Source organism: Podarcis pityusensis (genome assembly GCF_964106645.2).
Source record: "Podarcis pityusensis genome assembly, chromosome: 9".
Taxonomy (NCBI): domain Eukaryota; kingdom Metazoa; phylum Chordata; class Lepidosauria; order Squamata; family Lacertidae; genus Podarcis; species Podarcis pityusensis.
The window spans coordinates 43178588-43194533 of record NC_138034.1 but is presented as its reverse complement, the minus strand read 5'-3'; the positions used below and the strand labels follow the sequence as shown (position 1 = coordinate 43194533).

Sequence of the window (15946 nt, the reverse complement as noted above, 5' to 3'; positions counted from 1 at the left end):
TTCTCATATACTAATGTAAATTTACAGATGCAAACGTAGAAATAATTATAGTAATCTAAATAGAAATGCAATGCATCTCACAATAGCAGAAATGCAATGCATCTCACAAGGACCAGGTGCCCCTTCTCAGCCTGCTGTTCAGGTGCTAACTCCTGATGGGCAACTTCAGGGCTCCTTACTCCTTGTGTGATTCGGACCAGGCAGCCTTTTAAATAGAGCACATCTGCAAACAGAGCACTATCCTCTGTAAAACAGGACAAATGGCTGCCCTATACATATGTGTAGAATATCATTAGCAGGTTGAAATTGGCTTTTTGTCCTAGGCTTCCATTTCTGCCTCAATGTTTGATCAAAAGACGTATGTTATTTGCATCTATAAAACATCATCACCTGTTATGTACAGCATATCTTTAAAAGACTGAGCAAACAATAACATGGCTTTTATTTTAAAAATGGGTGACATGACATGGGTTATGAGAAAGGAGAAATAGGCTCAATACATGAAAAGGTATGTTCAGAGTTCAGCTGACCTATTACAATCTGAATCCTCTGCAAAAGGTCTTCAAGAGATATTTTGAAAGTTATGCTCCACATGCGCAATGTGTTTTTGGGGTTCAAGGCTGTTCTTCGTATCACCCCCCACCCCTTAACTTTGTGGGAGAATGGATTTGTCCCAGCCTGAAAATAAAAGAACTTCTAGGCTTCAAGGGAGTTGATAACTCTTTATTATAAGAATGAAACATTGTAACAAGATGTTAGATCAGTTATTGAAACTAACATTTGGATAAGGTTTCACTTGATTTGATTTTTGTACCATAACAGTTGATTGTGGGGGGTGGGGGGCAAAACCCATGGAAAATGGCATCCCTTAGTTTTTATACACTCTTGTGGTTAGAATAATGAATGTCAGACACAAACAGTGCCAGGTGCATATATGTAGGAAAACATGCTTGCCATGGGAGTACAAAAATAAAATTTATTTGTTAAATTACACATAAATATAAGGTACAAATGTATTTTTAAAATACAGTTAAAGATAATCACACTTGCATTGTGTACATATGAAAATACAGTATTTTAATATTCAACATACACAGACACATTTATGATAAATGTAACTAATTGGCAATGCCAGTTCTTTTCATTCTGGGTTCCCATCTCTGTTTTCCATAAATATGGAAAATTAATTTGCTATGAAACAAAACTCTCTAGTTCTGTCTGACATCTTGTAGCAGCTTGTTAATTTCTGCCACCAGCTCGCTAGCATCCATTAGTTCATGTTTACCGTCACTGAGGTGGTTAAGCACATTGTCAAAGTCATCTTCTTCATAATTCTCTGGGATTTCCTCCATGGCTGGCAGCCATTTAGAAGATGGCTGGGCCCCTGAGTGAGTCCCCAAAGGAAGCCCAGTGTTGTTTGCAGGGTTTTGGAAGTGTGTGCTGGCTGCCCAAGCTGCCACCCCTTGTGGATAGCTTACAGTCTTGGCAGGCAAATGTCCTTTCCTGCGCTCTAGTGAGCTGGAGGGATCCATTTCGTTGCATTCCGTGTAGGCATCTAATGAAGGAGGCAAAAGGCGCTGGAAAACATTGTTCATTTCTGACAGCAGGGATGAGGTGCACATGTCACCTGCTTCGTCCTCGCTCTGACTTTCTTTGCCAAAAGTTGAAAAGCTCTTTTTCTTTTCAGTTGTCTCAACGGCTTGAGCATCCTCTTCCAGTACCTGCTGTTGTGGTGGTTGAGTTTGCTGTGGCTGAAATTCCTCCCCAGGAATAAACATATTACTTCTGTAATCAGAAGATGGAGAAGGCAGAGGTGGCATCCAGCACTGGTCAGAATGTCCCAGGACTCTGCATTCCTCTGTGCATAGTCTCATTGCTGTCAGTAAAATGAAAACAAGAAGTTAATATTCATTAAGTTTCCAGGCACTAGTCACAGTGTCACTTTTAACTTTGAAACTTTCTGGGACATGCTTATCCATAGTGTAGTGGTAGTGGTTTGAACAGAAGACATTTAGGCTATGACTTTAGGGATGAGGAACCTGCATGGCCAGAGATGAGCAAGAACTGAATGACCACAAGTTCTCCATTCCTCCTATAAACACTTATATGGAAAGAATTCCTATTAAACTAAGGAGGGCTTACATCTAGAGTAAGCATGTACAGGATTGCCCCATCAGTGAATGTGTGTTCAATCCTCTTCCACAATACTTTAACATAACCATCCAGGTATTTAAAGCCTCATGTAAGTGATTGTAATGGGGATATGCTACTGGCCCTCCATTGTGCCCCCATTGCCTGGTCCAATTCCTCCAAACACTGGAGGATATTTTACCCTGTAGATTCCCACCCCATTTTTGTTGTAAATTGCTTTGGATGTTATGCTATGAAACAGCATATGGATTTGCAAAAAAAAGGGGGGGGGAGAAAGCAGAATTAGAAGACTTGACAAAATGATTAATATGTGAATGAGCGTTGTAACATCAACTTTCTGAGTCACTATATTTTAGTGACAGTGAATTTCACAGACTGACTTAAGTTTCTTCCCATTTTAATCAACTTAATAAAGATGGCTAAATAAATGTAGCCTATATACCTTCAAACCCATCCCATGTTCCATGTATGTGATTAAATTTTACACTTGCAATTGTATTCTTTGCACTTAAATATATTTATAATCATCTAGCTTTGTGCTTCCTTATATCGGTTCTTGGAAGAAGTTGAGATGGCTATGGTCAAGTTACTATTGGTGTATTGGTAAGCTGCAAAAATCCTGTATGTTTAGAGAACTGAAATGCTCAAAACATAGACAGGTTTGGTAACTGAGTAAAGGTTTACAGCCTAAGATTACACAGATTCCATCCAATTGTTGAAAATCGTTCTCATTTACATTAGTTTGTATTGAAGGACAACAACAACAAAAAGATTTTGGCATTCTTGTAGTTACTGGGAAATACTTTTGCTCTGAGGTATGTTTGTGGACATTTTGTTTGGCAGAAAGCCCAATACAAATTGTACAACTCCTCCTGCCTCTACATAGTATCAACAATTATATACATGGCTATCCTAACAGTCATCAAAGGACTAACTTAAACTCCTTAATTTAAATGGGCATTCTCTTAGCATGACTATAGTTGGATATCACCTAATGTTTGGTGTATTCATAATTGGTGGACATTCATCTGCAAAAAATAATAATCTGCTGTTATATCAGCATAATGCACATATCTATAGAAGGTTGGGAAACTCCTATGAGTCTGATGGCCTAAATTTGTGTTAGTTGTTTTAGAATTACCTAATAGCAAATGTTTAATGTTTAGAAAATTATTTCTGTCAATTAATATTTTCCATTGTTTAATATCTGAAGAACCCAATGAATAATGAGTATATGTTGGCTCTCATTTACCACTACAGAATCAAACAGCTCAAGAAACGTTGTTCTGTGACATTGTATTTAGAAGGGTAAAGATGTATTGGCCCATGGAGATAGGTTGATCTGTTAGGAGACAACTTCTTATGAACTACCCATTCATCTAGCACAGTACTCTCTACACTGACCAGGAATAGCTCCCCAGGGTATCAGGCAGCGGTCTTCCCCCATACCTGATCCCTTTTTCAAACTGAAAATACATAGAACTATTGTTCCTCCCATATGAACGCAGCCTAAGAAGCAATGGGACCTGCTTCTATGTATACATGCATACCTCTACCAAAGGCATTATGGACTTTGAAGAAGCAGGAACTCAGGACAAAATGGAGAAATGAGCTAAGAGGAAGGCACATTTGGCAAATCCTCACTGTGATCAACTCCCGCCCAGAAACCTATGTCCCCACTCTGGAAGGATGTGTGGATCCAGAATTGGCCTCCACTTATGGACACACTGTTAAAACCATATTCATGGAAGACAATCTCACTCGGCTATGAGTGATAGCCAAATAAGAAAGAAGACTCATGCATAGAATTTCCCTATAAGACTACAACTCCCATCAGCCTTAGCTAGTGTGGCCAATCATCAGGAATGATGGTGGTTGCAGTCAAACATCTGGAAGGCTATGGATTCCCCATCCCTGCTATAAGAGAAACTGTTCATTAGGTTGCAACATGGTAGACTATTTGGAATTAATGTTGAGAGTACAAGGATAGAAGGGTCCCCTAGTAAGGTTTAAGGATTTTAGATCACTGCACATAGCCAGTTGTGGATGGCATGGTAGGGCAGGACAGCTGCTACTTAATGGGAAGTAGAGGGGTAAGGCAGTGATGAGGTTGGTGTGGCGCAAATGCCAGTTGTGAGAGTACCAGTTTGTCTCCATTGGTGTGTTTGCATCATGCTGACTTTGATGTAATTGACCAGAGGTCAAGTGGGCTATGCCACCCCACTATGCCATCCACTATGGCACATAACAATAAAAATTCAGTAACAGACACCCAGTGTGAGTTTACAAATGGCAGGCTGGAACACCAGTCGCCATACTAACAACTGTGGTAACTGCATACATATGTGCTTCCCTACTTTTTTCAGAGAACTGGGTCTCATATAGCCTTTCCTTTTGAATATATTTCTCTAAAGGCATTTTGAACACAAAATCTGTAGCACCCATGCATTGAATATCGCCATCCTCAAAACTAGATATCAAATTGTCATTCATTTTGTTTTTTAATGCAACCATGAAATTGGCTCCACCCATTATAAAGGGCAAGAGCAACCCACTTTGAGCCAACTCATCGGACTGCAAGTGATACCAGTTGTGGTGTTTGTGGCCATTGAACTTGGACAAGTGTGCAGCACTTTGGGTATACGAGGTGCCATGCTGCACTTGAGCATAAATTGGGCTATAGGTGCTGCTATGTGAAGAAGGCAACGGGGGTTTTTCAAAGCATGAAAGTTAAAGAGATTGTTTTTCATCATTGTGAAGTTGTCTCAGTGTGACTGGCAGGGAGCACTGTAAATAAACTGTTCAACTTTCATTGCATTCTTACCTGCAGGAATTCTCCCATCTGTAAGGAAAAGGTCACTGAATCCTTCTCCAAGAAGTCTGTCAATTGGAGAATCTCTCCCCAAATCATAATCGCTGTCTCCTGCTTCACTGTCACCACGGCCGCTGTCTTTCAAGCTGAACTTATCCATATCTTGAAGGGCGTACCTGCGATAAAACAGAAGTGACATGTGGATTGAGTTATGCTCTATTGGCTTATGTGCTGGGCACTCTCCTCAGGTAAAACTGCTTTCAACATTGATCTGAGTAAAACCCTCACCTGTAGCTCCTGGAATATTTGTTTCCTCTAAAACTTGGCCTTGGCTGATACTGGCCTTGATGAAGCATTGAGAGAAGTTGAGAGACCTGTAAAGAAAAACACAAAAGACTGATTCCTGAAAAATAATGCCCAAATATCTCCCTAAGAGAAAACATGTGTTAAAAAAATTATTATTATTACTACCACTATTATTAAAACTTCAGCTGTTTAAAAATAATCATTTAGAACCTCTTCATGTTGCAAAGACATAAGACAATACAGCCAAAGTAGAAGACAACTGGTAATATCTAATGACACTTTACCAATACAATTTAGTCCTGCTTTTATTAGCCTGAGGATGCCAAATAATTAAAGACCTGATCTTCAGTCTAGTCAAGCTAAAGTATTTGGATGTGAATGGATTTAGCTCCATTGAAGTTAGTGGGCCTAGAAAATCAGCTTACATTCAAGTGTTTTGAGCTATGGCTCAGGGCCTTAAAACATATTCATTAACAGATTTGCATGCACAGTTGACACAAGCTGTTAAAGCAGCTGCAGTTAGAATTGCGGCACCATTGGTAATATATGCCCTCAATTGTTTTGTATCATTTGTATATGTAAATACACTATGGAATGTGTTCGAATAGAGAGGCAAAGAACATGCAAGTTTAGCATACTTTATTAGAAGCATTTGCGGGAAATGTTCCAAATAAAGCTTGAAACCTTGATTAACAACAATAATAATGCCATTAAGAGTAACTCTTTTTAATGTTTAATTGGCATGGCAGTGTAGCAAGGGGCTGTGTAGCCTTTCACGATTCACATAAAAGTCACACACACAGAGAGAGAAACAAACTCAAACACACACAGGGCCATTTTACACATTACATATTTTCAACCCAGAAACAAATACAGTGTAACAATCAGTTTCAAAATCATGCACTGTGTGCAAAGATGTACTGTTACTGGGAAGCTGCTGCCAATCGTGGCTTCCCAGTCCATACAGAGAGAGATTGAGAATACAAGTGTGTGCAATTATCATACATCACAGTTGGCACACTGGTTGCAACTGCATTCTGAAATAATGAATCTGTGAAATGGCCATGGAGTGCCTGCTTGCATTTGTGAGTGAGTACTAGTCCATGTAGCACAGTAAGTGAGCTTACCTCAACAGCAGGTGTAGCATGAGTGAGCTCAAGGGAGAAATTCTCAGGTACGTGATTTGATGAGATGGTCACCAGACTGTTTAGAGACTGGTGACTGTGGTGGCTTTGGCGACTGCTCATCTGCCCTCTTTCTAGTGTTGGAGATGATGAAGGTGAAGCTTTATGGTGTGACCTGATTGGCAAAGTACCATTAACAGTAGGCACTAGTGTAATGTCCCCTTTGTGGATCTGTCTTGATGGCCTTTTGGGATGATGCTGGTATGTGGACTCTGCTACACGACAGTTATAGGATCTGGTGTCCTTTTTCTCACGATTGCACCTTGTAGCAAAGACAACCATGATAACTAGCAAAACAGCACATATTGCCCCTAAAGATATAATTGTGATCATGGAAACATCTAGAGAAGGTTGGCTAATGTACGTAGCTTCTGTAGCTGAAGGCAGATAAACATATTTAATAACACTGCATTTCAGAAGTGCTTTGGTACTGAGCTGAGGACTTCCTTTGTCCTGAACCACCACTGAAAGTTCCCATTCTGTTGATTTGGCAGATTCAATGCTAGCATTGAGATAGATGTCACATGTCTGTGGGTCCATTATGAAGAGGTGGTCCTCACTACTACTTGCTAATGAACAGCTGAGTTCTGAGTTCATCCCTGAGTCTTTGTCTATGGCTCTTATTCTAGTGACAGGGTAGTTGATTTCAGCTTCTTTGGGGATTGAAATCTTTGCTGTATTGTTGTGCAGTACTGGCTCTATAATCCAAGGGGCATTGTCATTTTCATCAATGATAGTGAGCACAACTGTTGTATTGCTGGCAAGTTGCTGACTCCCTCCATCTCTAGCCTGAACCACAAAGGCAATTTGGTTTACTTCTTCATGATCAAAAGTTCTAAGTGCATAGATGGCTCCATTGGAAGGATCAATGGTCACATAGGTAGTTATGGAGCTTCCCAAAATAAAGCTCTCCAAGATAGTGTATGTCACCTGCCCATTATCTCCTAGATCTGGATCTGTGGCTGTAACAGAGGTGATATATGCACCTGGAGAATTATTTTCCAGAATTACAATTTCATATCTATTGGTCTGGAACTGAGGTGGGTTGTCATTTTCATCAATGATCTGGACAGTAAAGTGTTTCACTGTGGAGAGACTTGGGGTCCCCCTGTCTTCTGCTATGACAGTCAAGCTGTATTCAGATCGCTTTTCTCGATCCAGAGTAGTATTTGTTAAGATGAAATAGTTGTTTTCATAGGTCTTTTGGAGTTTAAAGTGACCATGCCCATGGAGCTTGCACACCACCTCTCCATTCAACCCAGAATCTTTGTCTTGCACTCTCACCAGGGCCACAAATGTCTCTACCGAAGCTTTCTCAGAAATGTAAGCAATTTCCTCCTTCCCAGGAGACATCAGGTTTAAATTGATATCTGGCTTGTTGTCGTTCACGTCCACAACCTTGATGATAATCTTGCAGTGAGCTGGGATAGAATTGGGACCCAGATCTTGAGCCTGGGCATCAATCTCATAGGATTTGGTGGTTTCATAGTCCACTGGCTTGAGAAGGGTCAGCTGCCCCCTCTCAGAGTCCATCTTAAAAGTCTCGATGATCTTGGAAGACACGTGGCTACTGAAAGAATAGACAACTTTCCCATTCGCCCCCTCATCCGGATCAGTCGCGTTGAGGTCGATGAGCAAAGTCCCAACTCGGGAGTTCTCCAACAGCTGGATGATATAGGTCTGCTGCTCGAAAACGGGACTGTTGTCATTGGAATCGGAAATGCTGATCTTCAGGATGGAAGACCCACTGCGCTGAGGAACCCCGTTGTCCGAGGCGGTCAGCTGGAGCTCGTAGCTCGATTTCAGCTCCCGGTCCAGCTCACTCACTACGATCAGCTCGGCATACTTGGCCCCGTCGGTCCTCGTGCGCACTTCGATGGTGAAGAAGTCGTTGGCCGACAGCGAGTACGTGTACAGGGAATTGTCCCCGACGTCCGGGTCGAAAGCGCTGTCCAGAGGGATCCGGGTGCCCACAGCGGCGCTCTCGGAGATCTCGAGGGGGATGAGCGCTCGGGAGAACTGCGGCGAGTTGTCGTTAATATCCAGCACCTCCACCTCGATGTGGAAAAGCTGGAGGTGCTCGGTGGGCAGCGTGATCACGTCGAACTCGATGGAGCAGTTCAAGTTCTTCTGGCACAGTTGCTCGCGGTCGATCTTGGCGCCGATGCTGATCTCGCCGTTATCCTCGCGGACCTTCAGCAAGGGAGAGTTGCCCCTCTGCATGGCTCGGAAGCGTACGGAAGAAGGGTTGGGCAGCCGGTACAAAACGTCTGCCACGTCTTCCGAGAGCCGCGCGATGACCGAGCCCACCCTCTGCTCCTCGTAGATCCGGTATTTCAAAGTCTTGCCCGCGGCGCCTCCCCAGCAAGCCGACACCGTCGCCAGGGCAAGCAGGGCGGCCAAGTGCGTCTTGCCGGCGCTCAGCCTCGGCATCACGAAAGCCTTTCCTTCCCCACAAGTTCGCAAAGCGCTTCTCTCAACTTCTGCTCGATGTCTCCGCATGCATTTGCCTTCCCCACCCCACTCCCCACGCCCCCAAAAACTGTACCAAAAAGAGAGAGCAAGAGTCCTTCTGCAACCCAGCACAGTTCCGATATCCTCTCCGAGCTCAGAAAAGTTGCTTACATGCATGCAGATGGTGGCGGGACTCCCTTATACATCCTGGAGGCGAGCCGGCTGGATTGTGCTGCTGCGCTCTAGTCCAGGAGGGTTGGCACATCAGGGCTCTTATTCCTCTTCCTTCTCCTCCTCCTCCTCCTGCCTCTGCAGTTTACTCTCCGCCGAGTGCGTGTGGAGGAAGGAACTGACGCTGGCTCGGCGCTGGGCTCTTTCCCCCGAAGAGATCCTCTTTCCTTTCCCTGCTCGGCTGCCGACTAAGCAGCCTCGATTGCTGACTCCCGTCTAAAAATCTGGGGAACTTCACTCCAACTCAGACAAAGCTTTTTGCCCGGCTGCATGTGTTGAATTGCTTCCAGCCAATCAGCGGGCTTCCAAATCAAAGGACAGTGAAGTCACACACATGCAAAAAAAAAAAAAAAAAAAAAAAAAAAAAAAAAAAAAAGAGGGGTGGAGGAAGGAGCTGGAGGAAGGAGGGGGGCAGCTCCTTCTCCCTCTCTCCCTCCCCCACCCTACGTTCACTTTCTGTGAGCGTGCCGTTACACCCACCCCCACCCCCAAAAGTAGGCGACTGGCTAAAGAGCTACTTTAAATCAACTTTTTTGTTCTCCTCTTTATGATAGTTTCGACGGGGGTGGGCTTGGTTTTGTTTTCGTTTGGGGTCTTGTTTGTAATTTTAATGAGCGCTTTCAAGAATCCCCTCATGCGTGGACTTCAAAGTTGCTGCAACCAAAGCGAGTCTTTTTTCGAGTAAGTTTTGCGGAGTGAAGAAGTTTGCCCTCCCTCAGCCTTGGTCCCCGCCTCTCTTTTGAGGAATATTAAGATGCTGCTTCTGATTTCTAAGCAATCTTTTTCCCTTTTGTCTTCTCTCTCTCTCTCCTCCCCCCCCCCACCTTATAATAGCCTTTTTACTTTTAAGCATTTGCTTCCCTTCATCTTAAAGTCAAGAAAATGCTTGCATAGCCTTGTCCTTTCGCTGGCTTCTGATGAAAGTATATATAGCATTTGGCACTGATGTGTGTGTTTGCCTTCCCTGTACTTCCCCAGCCCCACTTACTGTAGCCCTTGTAGTTCTTCAGAAGCTCCCTTTCATCTTCCTTTTAAAAGCACCCTTTCCTTTTAGCATGATGGAGCATGCTAAAGCATTGTGTCCACATGTACAGTAAAACACTTTTATCATAAGAAGCTGTGGGGCACACTATAGGTCAAATATGGTAGGGATCCTCTAAAGCAGGGGTGCCCAAATTTTTTTCAAAGAGGGCCAGATTTGAAGAAGTGAACGTGCATGAGGGCCATGTTGAGCTTTCTTTTTTCTTTTTTTTCCTTTTTTGCAATTTTACCCCTAAGTTTTTGAGCTTTTACCCCAAGACATATACTGCCATGGGGGCCAGATTAAATCGACCAGCAGGCTTTGGCCATGCCTGCTCTAAAGGGTGATGGTTGTGATCTACCAATGGCAGTGCTCCCATTAAGTTTAACAGAACACAATTTCACACATTGCTGTGCTCTGTCATTTATGGTCAAAGCAGTTGGTTGGTTGGTTGGTTGGTTGTTGTTGTTGTTGTTAACATTTCTATTTTGCCTGCCATTCAAGGATCACAAAGTGATTGACAATATAAAAACACAAAAATATATAGCATAGTAACAAACTATGATACTTTCTCCTGCAATGAAACTCCCCCCACACCAGCATTTTCCAATCTGTTCCAGAAGATCAGAGGAGCCCCCAAAACAGCTTTAAGGTGCGTTGGAACACACAGCAGGGGTGGGTGGGGCAAAAGAGGGAGGGGAAGGTCCATTGCATGAATAGAAGCCGTTCCACAAATGTGATGACTTCACTAAAGGCAAACCCATGTGTTTGGCAGAAACCTCCTGATAAGGAGGACTTTAAACTGAGTCCTGTATGGGCGGTTAATGAAATACTAGAAGATAGCATGACATCATCTGCTGGAGATTGGAATATGAGTGAAACTAGGATGCCAATGCAAGTAAATTCTAACGTGTAATTAAACAATAGAAAGTTGGTGATACAGCCCAAGGTTTCTGATGTCTCTACACCAGTGTATGGGAGATAAATACAATGGGCTTCACATTTTAGCAGGAAAGCAAATATGGTTTGATTGTCATTACTGAAAGCTTGTTGACTGCAACTCATAGCTGGATGTAGGGCTTAGCATGAGATATTAATAATAATAAAAATGGTTTGCAGGCCATGCTCCGAGAAAGGGGAAGAACAAGGAAATGGTAGGTCCACTGCAAAGGGAAGATGGAGAATGAAAGTGGGTGACAAAGAGAAGGTGGAGCTGTTCAACTTTCACTTTGCCTTAAGGCTCATCCATAGTTCCTTTTCTGCCATATTTCTAAGCACAGATCCACGATTTCCAGGACTGTGTCCAAGTGTTTTGTTTTGTTTTATTCTGCCACTTTCTCTGGGAAAACCCACTTTTTTTTGCTAATTGGAGCCAACAGCAATTGGGTTATCTGCAGATTGCCTTGTTCTCTGATTCAGTGGTAAAATGCAGGTTTTCCAAGGGAAAGCGGTGGGGGAAGAAAAACACAACTGTTGAGATATGGACCTGGTAATCCTGGACCTGTGCCTAGAAAGTGTGGCACAAAAGGAAGTGTGGGTGAACCCTTAGTTGCAGTCAAGGAAGATGTGCTTGACCTGGCAATAATAGATCAAATGATAAATGAATTGAGTTGTAAGAAAAGAGCAGTATCGTAGGAAGCAGTGAAGCCCTGCATCCTAGGATACAAAAGAATCTTTCAGACGTAATATCAAATAGCATCTGTCAATATATTTTTAAAAAAAATATTGGAGAATAAGGTAAGTGCTGCAAAACTGAAAGTAGGCAAATGTCCCCATATTTTTAAAAGGGGAATAGAGGAAGCAGGCAACAACTGATTAGTCAGCTTGACATCAATAGCTAGAAAGGTTCCATAGCAGATTAGTAAGTCATCATTCTGTGAGCATTTAGGGGAGGGAAAGCTGTGATCACAAAGAGTTTCTCAAGAATAAGTCATTCCAATCTTATCTCTTTTTTGACAGTTACTAGCATGATAGATAGAGGAAAAGTTGTGGACAGTGTATATCTTGATTTTAGCAAGGTCCCCCATGATATTAATGATTTGTTAAATGTGAGCTAGACAATCCCACATGGGTAGGATTTAAGCCTGTTGAGGGGCTACATCCAACCTGGAGAGAGGAGACAAGTGGTGTGCCACAAAGTTGTATCTGAGGACAGACAATGTTCATCAAATTTCAGGTGGCACCAAACTGGCTGGAATAGAAAATACTGTAGAAAACTGGAATTCACAATGAACTTGACAGTATGGAGAACTGGATCAAAACTAAGTCAGTATTAGCTAAGAGATAAATGTAAGATTTTGCATTTAGGGAGACAGAATCAGATGCAGAAAAACAGGACAGGTGACAGGCAACTGATTTGACAGCAGTACCTGCAAAAAAATCTTAGGGTCCTTTTGGAGAGTACATGCTAAACATGAGTCACAAGTACAATGTGTCAACTAAAAACGCTAATGCAATTCTAGCCAGCATCAACAGAAAGAAGTATAGGGTTCAGATCACACAAAAAATCAGCAGCAGCAACAACAATAAAAACCCCAACAACAAAGCTTCCCAAACACCATGCTAGCCAAAAAAAAAAGTCTGTTCAGTTTTCTATTCTGAGCACCACAGATTTTAGAAGGATGTTGACAAACTGGAACATTTGCAGAGGAGAGCAACTTAGAGGGTGGAGGGCCTGGAGACCAATTCTATGAGGAAATGTTGAAAGAATTGGCATGTTTACATAGATATGAGACAATTAAGAAGTGATATGATAGCTATAATCAAATATTTGAAGGGCTACCACAAAGGTGATGGAGCAATTCTGTGCCCCCTGTTGCTCCAGAGAGTAGATCTACAGGGTTCAGATTACAAGAAAAAGGATTTAGCCTAAACAATGGAAATAGCTTTCTGGTGGTATGAACTGTTTGACAGGGGAAGAGTGGAAAGTCATGGATTCTTCTTCATTAGAAGTTTGCAGATGGTATTCAAGGCAAGTCCTACCTAGAGGAGACCCACTGAAGTTATTGGCTGTTCATGCATCATTCAAGAGTTTCTTGAATGATCTGTTTTGTTTGAGTTCTATGTTCTCTGCCATGGATTCTGGGATTGTTCTGTCACTAGGCAAACATATTGGGATTGGGACTACATTCAATTTAAATTCTCTCTGTGGATTCACCTGATCCAAAGTCTTTGCCTTGTCTTGCTTCCTGTGCATAGGAGTTTTGTTCTCTGGCATGTCCCCTCCCTGAATGATCTGCTATGCATGGATTTTGTGTTTTTCCCCCCATGGATTCATTAAATTTGAAGTTCACCATTGTCTGGTCTGCATTATCTGTCCCTTACTTAAAGGTAGTCATGTAGCATCCTTCAGATATCATTGAACTGCAACTCCCATCAGCCCCAACTGGCATGGCCAATGGCATTTGTAGTCCAACAGCAAGTATAGAGCAATGCATTGGCTATCACTTAAATGAACAGCATCTTTTCTTTGAGTTTCTACACTTTACCACTGGAGTATGGATACATGAGCTCTCCCCCTTTGATACTGGGCTCAGGGACAGATACCCTGCTAGAGTCTGTCCCTGAGCACAACGGCCTGTTGTTTTACTTCAGTGTTCCACCCTGGTGCAGGATTATTCCAATTTCTGACCTGTTGGATAGCAATCTTTTCAGAAATTAGCAATATACATATATAGCCAGTATGGTGTAAGAGTTAAAATGTTGTACTAAGTCCTGAGAGATCATGGTACAAACCCCCATTCAATCATGAAGCTCATTGGGTGACCTTGGGCCAATCAATAGCTTTCAGCCTAAACAACCTTTTGTGAGAATAAGGTGGGGAGAACAGAACCATGTACACCATCTTGAATTCCATGGCTATTGCATTATTATTCATGTAATAAATGACATGTGAGTGTGTACATACCTATACATATTCACAGCACAAATGCATATATACATCTGTGGTGCATGATATAGCCATGGTATACTATGATCCAAAGTATTATTTCATCTCTACAATTATCATATTGGGGGAAATGTTGGATATAAAATTTGCTCTGGATTATTATGCGAGCTTCATCCTGCTTCCAGGGTGAAGAAACTTGATAGATTTCCTTTCATTTCAAGGATAATAATTTATGGCGTGCTTTTCCTTCCCCTTCTCTGCATTTTTGTTCAAGTTCATCATTATCTTGCCGCACTTTCATTTTCTTTACATTATTTCCTTGATGTCTTTATCCACTGCTTTATTTGCAATGCTCATAATCTTTCCATCATTTCCCTCCCTCTCTCCTGGGTTCCGTTCTCTCATTACCTGTAACCATGCACCAGATGTAATAAGTAAAACTCTGAATTTCCAATCCCCGCCCCCACAAAAAAAATAGAATTCAACCAAAGTCACTAAGAAGCTTCTTGTGGCAAAAGAAGAAGACAGAAGAGTCGCAGTGTGAGCTCGCCTTCTTTTTAAGCATTCGAAAGCATTTTATATGCTATTGTCTCTTCCTCTCTTTTTTTTCAGAAACCAGTGCCGTGTAGCAAATTGTGTAGAATAGAAATGCCTATAATGAATGTATTTAGTAGTGGGTCACGCCGATGAACATTCTGCCCCCATGAATAATGCTGTTTTACAAGTTTGCAACCTTTTCAAAGTTCTGATCCCCAAACCCTATAGGCAAACTCAAAAATCTAAGACAAGCAACTGGGACTTTAGAAACCTATAGCCATCTGGCCTAAATCTCTAACAATCCAAGCCAATAATTATATCAATGCAGGCTTTAGTGAGCCCCTTTGCAAACACCAAAAGAGCAAAGAAAGGAATTAGTGTCCATTCTAAGTTGGGGTGAAGAGAATTCAAAGATAACCTAATTCCATTAGCTGCCAAACAGATTTTCTTGCAACTCTAGTAAACCTTTCTAATTTATTTATTTTTTTAAACTCCCAAGTACATTTACCCCCTCTGGCCATAATTGGAAAATTGTTTTATTAAAGGACCTTTTCAATTTCCATTAATATTATTGTGTTGTTGGAAATGAAGCTGTTGCCCTTTTTAAGAGCATTTAAATAATTAATAAGGGAAAATAATTTCAGAGCTGAGCACTGAAATATTAAAAATGGGAATGTAAATTAATATAGATACCAAACGAACATGTTCTTATGCACAGCAGTTCAACAAATGCAGGGATGACTCTTAGTATTACAGCACTTATTAGCTTGTCTTCACACAGTCATTCTTTATTACACGATTCCCCTTGGATTTAGAGGTTGAGACATATTGTGTTACCTCTAGACAGAAAATATATACCTGCAGACATCTCCTAGAACATGGCTTTAGTCTTCCAAAGGTTATCAATCAATCAATCAATCAGTTATGAAATTGACAGCTCTGCCATGTCCAGAATTAGGCTCATGGCCACTGCTGATATCTCAGTGTGGTCAAATATTTATAGAACAGCTAGATAATTTTGATGTTTAAGAATGGGGTAGGGAAAAATCAACTTTAAAGAGCAGCGCATTCCTCACAACCGAGGAGCTAGGCAGAAATTCATTTAAAAACTGAGTGGCTGTAAAACTGTGGCAGAAAATTTAGACATTCTAGGTTATCATCAAGTAAACTGCTTACAAGCAGTTGGGGCTTTCGCTTGGCTTCCTTTGTATGAAAGAGTTTTGTTTGAATCTCCCTTAAACCCCAGTCCACCTTTGACATGGTAGGCTTTAGTCACAAAGGAAGGAAAAAACACCCATGTGCAGTCAGCAGACATTTATTACAGAGTGTGCCATTGTGAGGTGTTGTTAGGCACGTGAGTG

The 15946-nt window shown here is 41.8% G+C and overlaps 1 protein-coding gene across 1 annotated transcript; it reads right to left on the bottom strand.

The window, feature by feature from the left end:
- Nucleotides 1-702: 702 nt before the first annotated feature.
- PCDH18 (protocadherin 18) lies at nt 703-9411 on the bottom strand. Its single transcript, XM_081021656.1, has 4 exons — nt 6397-9411; nt 5252-5337; nt 4976-5139; nt 703-1876 (listed from the first exon to the last, which is right to left on the bottom strand). Exons 1-4 carry the CDS (start codon nt 9082-9084, stop codon nt 1209-1211), a joined length of 3606 nt encoding a protein of 1201 aa, XP_080877782.1. The 5' UTR covers nt 9085-9411; the 3' UTR covers nt 703-1208.
- Nucleotides 9412-15946: the final 6535 nt, after the last annotated feature.